The sequence below is a fragment of the Epinephelus moara genome, chromosome 20 (genome assembly GCF_006386435.1).
Source record: "Epinephelus moara isolate mb chromosome 20, YSFRI_EMoa_1.0, whole genome shotgun sequence".
NCBI lineage: Eukaryota > Metazoa > Chordata > Actinopteri > Perciformes > Serranidae > Epinephelus > Epinephelus moara.
In genome coordinates, this window is record NC_065525.1 from 43,394,263 (window position 1) to 43,403,585 (window position 9,323).

Consider the following 9,323-nt stretch of genomic DNA (forward strand, 5'->3'; position numbering starts at 1 on the left):
TTTATTCACGGACCGTTTATTGAGTTATTACCTTATTTTTATAGTCTATGGTTATAGACAACGCTAACGGCTAACGTTAACAGCTAACGGTTAGCCCAGCTAATCTACGATAACCATATTAATTACGTGCACACAGAAATAGTAACGTTTGTTCAGTCATTGTGTTTGTAGACTTAACAAACATCAGATTAATCTACACGGTGATATAGTGACGTGAAAAATGTGATATATAGCTAAACTCTGCAGGTTTTCTACCCGAAGTATTTGTAAACAACACAACAACTAATTTTACCCTTGTTACATTAAACAATAATAAACTTTATTTATATTGTAAAATGACAAAAAAAAAAATGTTTTCAGACCACTTTTGTGGAGAGAGTTGATGAAGCTGCACCATGCGAGGAAGGCTGTAAAAAAGACACTCACATGGCCTCCAGGACGTCATGTTACTATATAAACTACTGGTTTCCTTATAGGGCCCCGGCTCTTTTTTTAAAAGTATTGCAACATAAGTGGGGATGTATGTTACGTTCAATGGGCCAAATACTGTATGAGTATGTTACTTAAAGGCAACACGTTACCGCAGAGGGTTAATGGACAAAGCTGTCAGGGCGTTCAGTGTTTACAGTGTCAAATACTCTGATATTTTAACAGTGATGAGAGTAACTTGACATTCAAGTCCTGTACTTCAGCACAAGTTTGAGGTGTTTGTACTTTACTTGAGTATTTGCATTTTATGATAACTTCATACTCATACCCTACTAATTTTATAACTGTAGATTTCATATTTTAATGCAAAATATAAATCAAATTATACATGTTGATATATAATTCCATAGGTTCAGCTTACCAGCAGTATATAAAGTAATTAAAGTAGCTCAACAATATTAAAGTGATGTGGACAACACAATAATAATGCATCACAAATTGTAATCCAGTAATATAATATTTGTGATTCTGATAAAGGTGATTCTGCATAATAAGTGTTTTTACTTTTTGTACTAGGGCTATATTTTAATGCTAATACGTTTGTGTTGTTACTCAATTACTTAAAAATTTGAATGCAGGACTTTTACTTAGTATTTTTACACTGTAGTATTACTACTTTTATTTAAGTATAAAATCTGAGTACTTCTGACAGTTGGCAGCTTGTTTATCAAAACATACAGTTGAGGAGTTTTGATTCTGGTCTGTTTCCCAAATAATTACATCATTTACATAAAGTAAAATTAGCCAATCAACACAATTGGCTCCCTCCGTGGATCACATGACCTTCACCTGCAGGTCGTAGCGGTCCCTCACTGTCAACATCACTGCTTTTTAACCTCTGTAGTAGTTTGTACTTCTCAGAAAAACGAAACGAGCTGTTGTTGTTGTTGTCGTTGATCGGGCTCTGACCCCGCTGCCCTCCGTCTTTCTGAAGAACTGCTCCCTCTGTTCTCCTGACTCTGAGGTCCTGGTCCTTTCTGAAGAGGGGGACGCTCCATGGCTCTATTGATGACAGTTCATCAGCATGCAGTGGGGGCGTCTGCCATCGCCATGGCGACCAAATACAGCTTCTGTCCCCTCTGATTCACCCAGCATTTACCCCTCCATCACTTTGCCGCTGCCTCAGCTGAGCTCAGTGGATATTTATATTATAGATATCACCACACTTCAGTCATGTCATTAATTTATTAAATGTTCATTAAAATGTCAGAAATTGAGCAGGATTTTTATCCTCAGTTCCCAGAAACCAAAGTGTGTCTTTAGACTGTTTATAAAGCCACCTGTGCAGCATGGTTTATGTTTGGTGATGACTGTGTGTTGGTTGGTCTGTCACTTTGGTCGACATTTAAATACCTCAGCAGCTATTGGATTGATTGATCTGACATGATGCACAGTGGTCCCCACAGGATAAAATTGACTTTGGTGATCTTTAACCCATGATTTTTCCTCCATTGTCATTATAAGGTTCACATTTGTGGGTTTGGAGTGAAATGTTCCAGGTGTTCTTGGGGAAGTTGTAGAGGTCTCTGAGGAGGTTTTCTTTTTTCTTGAGGAGTTTTTGGCCTCTGTCTACATGTGGATGGATATTCCCCCTTCTGTTTAAACAAATAACTGTGACCACACCACCTTTATTTCACAAAATATCTCCGTCCACACTGGAATGCAAAAATGACCCCAAACACTCACCAGTGTTAGCCGCCTTCAGCGTCTCCCCTGTCACTAAGGTAATAAAGTGTGCAGGTTAATGTGACCTTTTTGAAAACACCTACTGCAGATCTCATCATTGTTGATTCCCCTTCAATTTAATGATGAAGGAGCTCACTCAAATATAGGAGTGATATTCAAAAGTTTTTTCTTCCACTCCTCATCAACAGTCCCTCTCTGGAAATTGTCCCACCATCTGCTGGTTCAACTGGGCTCGATCCAAAATGTTGTTTCTAAAGTGGAGCAAAAAAATAGGGTTTTAAAGCTCTCAGTTTTAGTGACCTAAAATAAAATATAAAAACGTAAAGGAAAATATCTGTTTACAAAATTAACTGAAAACATGTCGACATGGCCTTAAGAAGTCAAGAAGGTGAGAAAGGGCCTTGAGGAGGCGTTAGCATTCACTGAAAAGGTTTTAGCTGTCCTTTATGATGTTCCAGCAGTTCTAGAAGGTTTCAGAGGTTCTTGAGAAGGTTTCAGCTGCCTTTGAGGAGGTTTAAGAGGTCATGTAAAGTTACTAGAATTCCTTAAGAAACTTAGAGAGGACCTTGAGGAGCTATTGCCATTTATCAGAAATGTTTAGGCTGTCCTGGAAGACGTTTAAGAGGTCTCGAAAAGGTTCCAAGGTTCCTCCAAGGAGGTTTTTTGAGGTCCCTTTGAAAGCTTTTAGATGTTCCTGAAGAGGTTCAGAATTCCTTAAGAACGTTAGAAACGACCTTGAGAAGTTCACAGTGTTTTTAACTGTGCCTTAAGAGGTTGCAACAGCCTTGAGGAGGTTTCAGAGTTTCTTGAGGAGGTTTAGGTTTCCTTGAAAAGGTCTTTAGGTCTTGAAATGGTGCGAAAATTCCTTCAGAAGTTTCCAAAGGTCCTGCTGGAGGTTCGTGAGGTTCTTGTTAGAAGTTTTGGATGTCCCTGTAGACTGTAGAGGATCCAGAGGTCACTGAAGATGCAATTGTTCTTGTGGAGATTTTAGGTTACCCTGAGGAAGTGAAAATTGTCCTAGAGGAGTTTTAAGAAGTCATGTAAAGGTTTCAGGCTTCCTCCGGGAGGTTCCAGAGGTCCTGCTGGAGGTTAGGGAGGTAATTTTAAGAGGATTTACATGTCTCTGAAGAGATTCCAGAACTTAAGAAGTAAGAAAGGACCTTGAGGAGGTTTAAGATGTCTTGAAAAGGTTCCAAAGGTCATAAAGGAGGTTTGTTAGGTTCTTTTCGGAGGTTTTAGATGTTCCTGATGAGGATCCAGAGGTCATTGAGGATGCAGTTGTTTAGGAGTTGAGGAGATTTTCGGTTTCCTGAGGAGGTTTTAGCTGTCCTTGATGGAGGTTAAAGAGATCATGGAAAGGTTCCCTGCGTTTTTTAGAAGGTTTTAGAAAGCCTTGAGGATATTGTAGAGTCCATTGAAAAATGGATGGCTGTCATGAAAGAGGTATCAGAGCCCCTCAGGAGGTTTAAGAGGTCTTGAAAATGTTCCAGTGATCCTCACAATGCTTACAGTCATCTTCAATAAGGGTTTAAAGTCCTCAGAAAAGGTTTTAGAGGTCATTGAGGAGTGAACTCATAGTGTGATGGGTGTAATGAGATCACTACTGTTGCTCAATAAATCTTGAACTCTGATTTAGACAACTATATTTGAGGTGAACACATAACATTTGACAGACACCAGGACAGGGTCAGCTGACTGACAGGAAACAATCAGCCGTGAGTCAGTTCAGACGCTCGGCAGCCGTCAGTCGAGACACTGAAGTGTTATTCTGAAGCTGGCTCAGCAGCGCAGTGAAGTGAAAAGAAAAACTTTTCTCTGTTTCACTTTAAAACTTTAATCTCAGGAGAGAGTTGCAGACTTAATGGTCATGTAACAGCTGGTGGAGACTGAGACTGAAAAAAATGTTTAATAATTTACCCAAACTCAGACTCAGCCACGTTTCATCAATAATCATTTTGAGAACTGAACCTAATTCTGTCTGTTCAGGAGAAGTAAAAATATGATTTTAACTTCCAGTGTGTCTGTAAATTGGTTTCAAACAGCAGCAGTTTGTCAGTCATGACACTAATGAGGGAAATAAAAAATAAACTTGTCTCGTGGAGAAAACAGCGTGAAAACAATATTGTCACACACCTGCTGCTGGGCCTTTATTTTGGAAGACATTCACAGGTCGGAAATAAACCCATGTGAGCAGAGACATGAGCCAATGATTCAGCTGAGGATGAAGTCACAGAATCACAGAGATCCTCATCTTGTCTGTATTAATCACCACCTGTAACTATTTGTCAACTCTCAGAGTTCAACAGTAACAGAACAAAAAATTAAATAAAAGAAAATATCGCAAGTGCTTTTTTATAGTGAAGATAAAATGTTTCTCATCACTGCTTTACTTCGTCCCTCAGGTCAGCTGGCGGCAGGGACCTGTGAGATCGTCACTCTGGACCGGGACAGCAGCCAACCGAGGAGGACCATCGCCCGACAGACGGCCCGCTGTGCCTGCAGGAAGGGACAGATTGCCGGGACGACACGAGCCAGACCGGCGTGCGTTGACGGTAAGACGCTCGCCGTCCTCTGACGGCTGCTGCAAACAACAACAAGCCCTCTACATCAGTATGTTGTTCATCCATGCCCAGCACAGTCACCAGGAGAACATGTTGGTATTTTACATCTCTGCAAAACACAAATATTTTATATTTGTAAATTTCATACAAATCATATCATGTTTCTAAAGTGACATAGTATACAAGCTGACGTTTGTCATTGGGAGGTGGGGGTGACCACTGCAGACCACTGTTTGAGACCAACTAACAACAAAACTGGTTGCGTTTTAGCGAGTCATTGCTGTTTTTTTCAGCAGCTTTAAAGCCACCAAATGTGGTCATTTAGGTGTGACCTGTTGCTGCGTTTCCTGCCAGGATCCATTCATCCATTTTCAACCATTTATCCAGGCCTGGGTCACAGGGCTCAGGCTGTGCAAAATACTCTAGACGTCCCTCTCCCCAGCAACGCTTTCCAGCTCCTCCTGGAGGACTCCAAGGTGTTCCCAGGCCAGATGAGATATATAATCCCTCCAGTGTGTTCTGGGTCTGCCCCGGGGCCTCCTACCAGTTAGACATGCCTGAAACACTTCTAACAGGAGGCGCCCAGGAGGATCCCGATCAGATGCCTGAACCACCTAAACTGACCTCTTTTGACGCAAAGGAGCAGCGGCTCTACTCCGAGCTCCCTCCAGATGTCTGACTCCTCCCCCTATCTCTAAGGCTGAGCCCAGACACCCTACAGAGGAAACTCATTTCAGCTGCTTGTATCCGCGATCTCATTCTTTCAGTCACTACCCAGAGCTCATGACCATAGGTGAGGGTTGGGACGTAGATGGAAACACACGCTCCATTCTACCCTCACTCATGAACAAGACCCTGAGATACTTGAACTCCTTCACTGTCAGGATAGTGCCCTAAAAAGCAGTTGTTGTTTTACCGAGACATTGGCGTGTTTCCTGCCGGGACAGCGCCATGAAAAGCACTTTAATGGACACAGGGCCCTGTTAAAGTAGCACCAGCGACCGTCCGACCAATGACCAATGGTTGGACAAGAGCTTAATGACCAAACAGTCGACCATTTGACCAGAATGTGACAGCCCGACAGAACAGTGCCACAAAAAGCGGTTGTCTTTATACTAATACATTGTTCCCTTTCCTGCCGCGATGATGCCACACAAAGTGAGTAATTTAAGCCAAATCATGATCATATCCTCCTCTTACCATGTGGATTCTGTTAGACTTGCACCGATTAATCGTCAGTGCTCAGAATCGGGCCGTGTTCACGTGATCGGCCATGACCTGCGACCGGCTGGTCAGTCTAAAATATAAATAATAAAACACACATAAATAATAAATAATAAATAATAAATAATAATAATAATGCACATGTGCAACTCACGGCTTGGGCGATGTGAGGAAGGGGACCTCAGGGACACACTGGTTTGGGTAGGACAACTATGGAGTAAATAATTCCGGCCAGAGAATCAGGTTCGAGAGGATACTTTCATTTTCAATGCAGGAGGTTCACAACAAGTGTGTGTGTGTGTGTGTGTGTGTGTGTGTGTGTGTGTGTGTGTGTGTGTGTGTGTGGTTCTGAAATAAACAAAAGGAAAAATAGCTTTACACTCAATTCTTATAAATATGGCTTCTCACCTTAATCATTCACGCACACACATCAAAAGAGAGAAAGAGAATTTTGGTAATTGTCCGTGTTAAACTGAACTGCGGAGCTCTCACTGCTGCACAGTGCTGCTTGAAACTGACGAGGCGTGTGCCCGCGTGCCGAAGATTCGTGTGTCCGTGTGCTTACTGGCAGGCGCGTCCTCAGCGCTAAGGGCTTTCGTACAGGCGACCAACACCGTGTCGGCCATATGGAACTTTTGTCTATTCAACAAATTACCCACAAATGCTATACACCAAGAATTATTATTTTATTTATCTATGTTTTTATTTATGTGTCTTTTTTTACTTACCAAAAGGAAAATGTTTCTTAACCTGTGTCACTGTTTTTGTTTGTTTGTCTCAGATGATTATTGAAAAGCTGGTTGTATCTTGGTTAAAATGTTCTAATAAAGCAAAGATAGAAAATATTGGAATATCTTGTGTGCTGTAAAGTGGCTTGAAAAAAATGAAATCGGAATTGGCCCAAAAAATTGTAATCGGAGCAAGTCTAGATTTTGTGCCTTAACCTAACCACATGTTAACTGTAGTACTGTTGTAATGTAAAGAAACGCAACTTTAAACAAATCCTCTACATAATAACATACAAATGTGATGGATGGCGACATTTTTCCTGGTGATTAGGTCGCCATGTCCTTTAAATGGACACAAAGACGTGTTTTATGATCTCATGGCCTTATCGGCAGGACGACATCCTCGTCTGTGCCTTTGAAATCACTGTTGAAAAATAAATCAGCTTCATGAGGTGACAGCAGTCCATTTAAGGTTCGGTTTAGACTCAAAAACAACTTGGTTTGATTTAGGGAAAGATGTGGTGATTTCCAAATGACCACTTTGTTATGTTGAGGAAACAACGTTGAAACAAACTGCAGTCCATGTTTTGTTGAGTCGTTCATCCACCTCAACCTCCTCCTTTCATTTCCTTCCATGACTGTCTCTCCTCTCTGGCTGTATGTTTACTGTAGTTAACAAGTATAGCTTCTGATTCTTATTTATGTTCATAAAGGCCAATTGGGTGATATTTGTGTGCGCTTTTAGGGGTAAATTAAGAATTAATTTGGGGTATTTTAGAGTGTTGAGATGTCATCAGTGTTCAGTCTTCTCTGAGGATGAAGGTCAGCTCACAGCTTGAGGCTAAACTTGCAGTTTATGAAGGAAACAAACACACAGATATCTGCAGCTTCCCCTCTAAATCCTCCACATCTCTTCATCTGGACCGCCAGGTTCAGAAAGTCAAAGCCCAGATGGGAACAGCCCAGAGTTGCATTGCATTTCATCACCTGCTGTCTCCTCCTTTCTCTTTCTCCCTCTCTTTCTGCCATCTGGAGACGACGACAACAGCTGGAGGGACTCGTTCCGCTCTGCAGGGATTTTACAGGCTCTCCTGGTGATTTTCACAGACTGTGAGCAGTTGTTTAGCTGAGTTAAAGAACCTCTGCAGCCTCTCCTGCTGCTTTCTCCTCTGTAAAGCTTGAGTTGAATAGAACTTCAGATATTTTCTCCTTCAGATTTGTTCTTAGATTTTTACTCACATCAGCACTGATTTCCTTCAGGACTGATATAATTAGGACAAACTATCCAAAATTATCATATTCAGCAAGATTCAACAAAGGTTGTTTTCATCTAATCAGTAGAGCTAATTGTTTTTGGCTGGACTGCACCAAAGTGGGGCCAGTCGTCAGTGAATGAGTGAGTCATGAAGCTAAACCATTGGTACATTACTTTTTCAACATGACCACACACAAACAGTCTTTATGGGCAGAAACATGGTCCATATGTATGTATGTGATCACACACACTGAGCTTCACAAGATGGATTTCACATGTTGTTGCATTCTGGAGTCACACAGATGTCGATTCAGCGCTGTTAATACTTCTGATGCCAGCTTATAGGTGGAACAACTCTATCCCCTCAATCCGTGATCGTACCTTTTATACAGAGTGGGAGGCGGAATAACAGTGTAACATTCCCGCCTTAAACACACAGTGTAAAAGGAAGCTTATGTTTTCTTTTTGTCATGTATCACTTCAGAAAGGGACCCAAATGCAGAGCAGTGGGCAGGTGGATTTGGATCAAAAGACGAGCTTTAATGAAGCTGATCAAAAAAAAAAAAACATCCAAAACAGACGGGTCACTGAAAGTCCATAAAAAGGAGATCCAAAACTAAACTGAAAACCAACTGGGATAACACAGTGAACACAGGGACGAACTCAGGGAAGAAATCCAAAATGGAGCACAAGAGACCAGGCAGAAAATGGAGCAGGGAACGACACCATGAACATGGGAATGAACACAGATAAACTGACCAGGAACAAATGGAAACACACAGGTATATGTACACTGCCCAAAAATATGAAGGGAACACTTAATAATCACAGTCTAACAGGAAGTCAGTTAAACTTCAGGGATATCAATGTGTCCATGTAGGAAGCACAAGTGATTGTGAATCAGTTTCAGCTGCTTTGGTGCAAATCAAAGTGACAACAGGTGCAATGGAGAAGCAAAAGCAAGACAACCCCCAAAAAGGGAATGGCTTTACCTGTGGTGGCCACAGACAGTTGCTCTCTCCTTATCCTTCCTGACTGATTCTTTGATTCTTCTCTAGTTTGGTCTTCTGCTAGTGTCCTTGGCACTGCTGGTAGCATGAGGCGCTACCTGCAGCCCAATCAGGTTGCACAGGTGATCCAGCTGCTCCTCCACGATGGCACAGGAGACCGGCCGTCACACTAGGAGAGCTGGACAGGGCCGTAGAAGGGCATCAACCCAGCAGCAGGACCGGTATCTGTTCCTTTGTGTGAGGAGGAACAGGAGGAACACTGCCAGAGCCCTACAACATGACCTCCAGCAGGCTACTGGTGTGCATGTTTCTGACCACACTGTCAGAAACAGACTCCATGAGGGTGGCATGAGGGCCCCACGTCCTCTAG

The 9,323-nt window shown here is 42.0% G+C and overlaps 2 protein-coding genes and 1 pseudogene across 3 annotated transcripts in view; all 3 read left to right on the forward strand.

The window, feature by feature from the left end:
* LOC126407724 (E3 ubiquitin-protein ligase TRIM21-like) overlaps positions 1–9,323 on the forward strand; it is a 409,915-nt gene that overhangs the window by 193,301 nt on the left and 207,291 nt on the right. The window lies entirely within an intron of this gene.
* Positions 1–9,323, forward strand: part of LOC126407718 (E3 ubiquitin-protein ligase TRIM21-like) — a 363,104-nt pseudogene that overhangs the window by 135,893 nt on the left and 217,888 nt on the right.
* The window catches only part of LOC126408039 (chemokine-like protein TAFA-5), a 56,259-nt gene that overhangs the window by 1,782 nt on the left and 45,154 nt on the right, over positions 1–9,323 (forward strand). Inside the window, exon 2 of the mRNA XM_050073394.1 lies at positions 4,578–4,727. Within this exon, the coding sequence (XP_049929351.1) occupies positions 4,578–4,727 (150 nt within the window). The remainder of the gene's footprint in view (positions 1–4,577; positions 4,728–9,323) is intronic.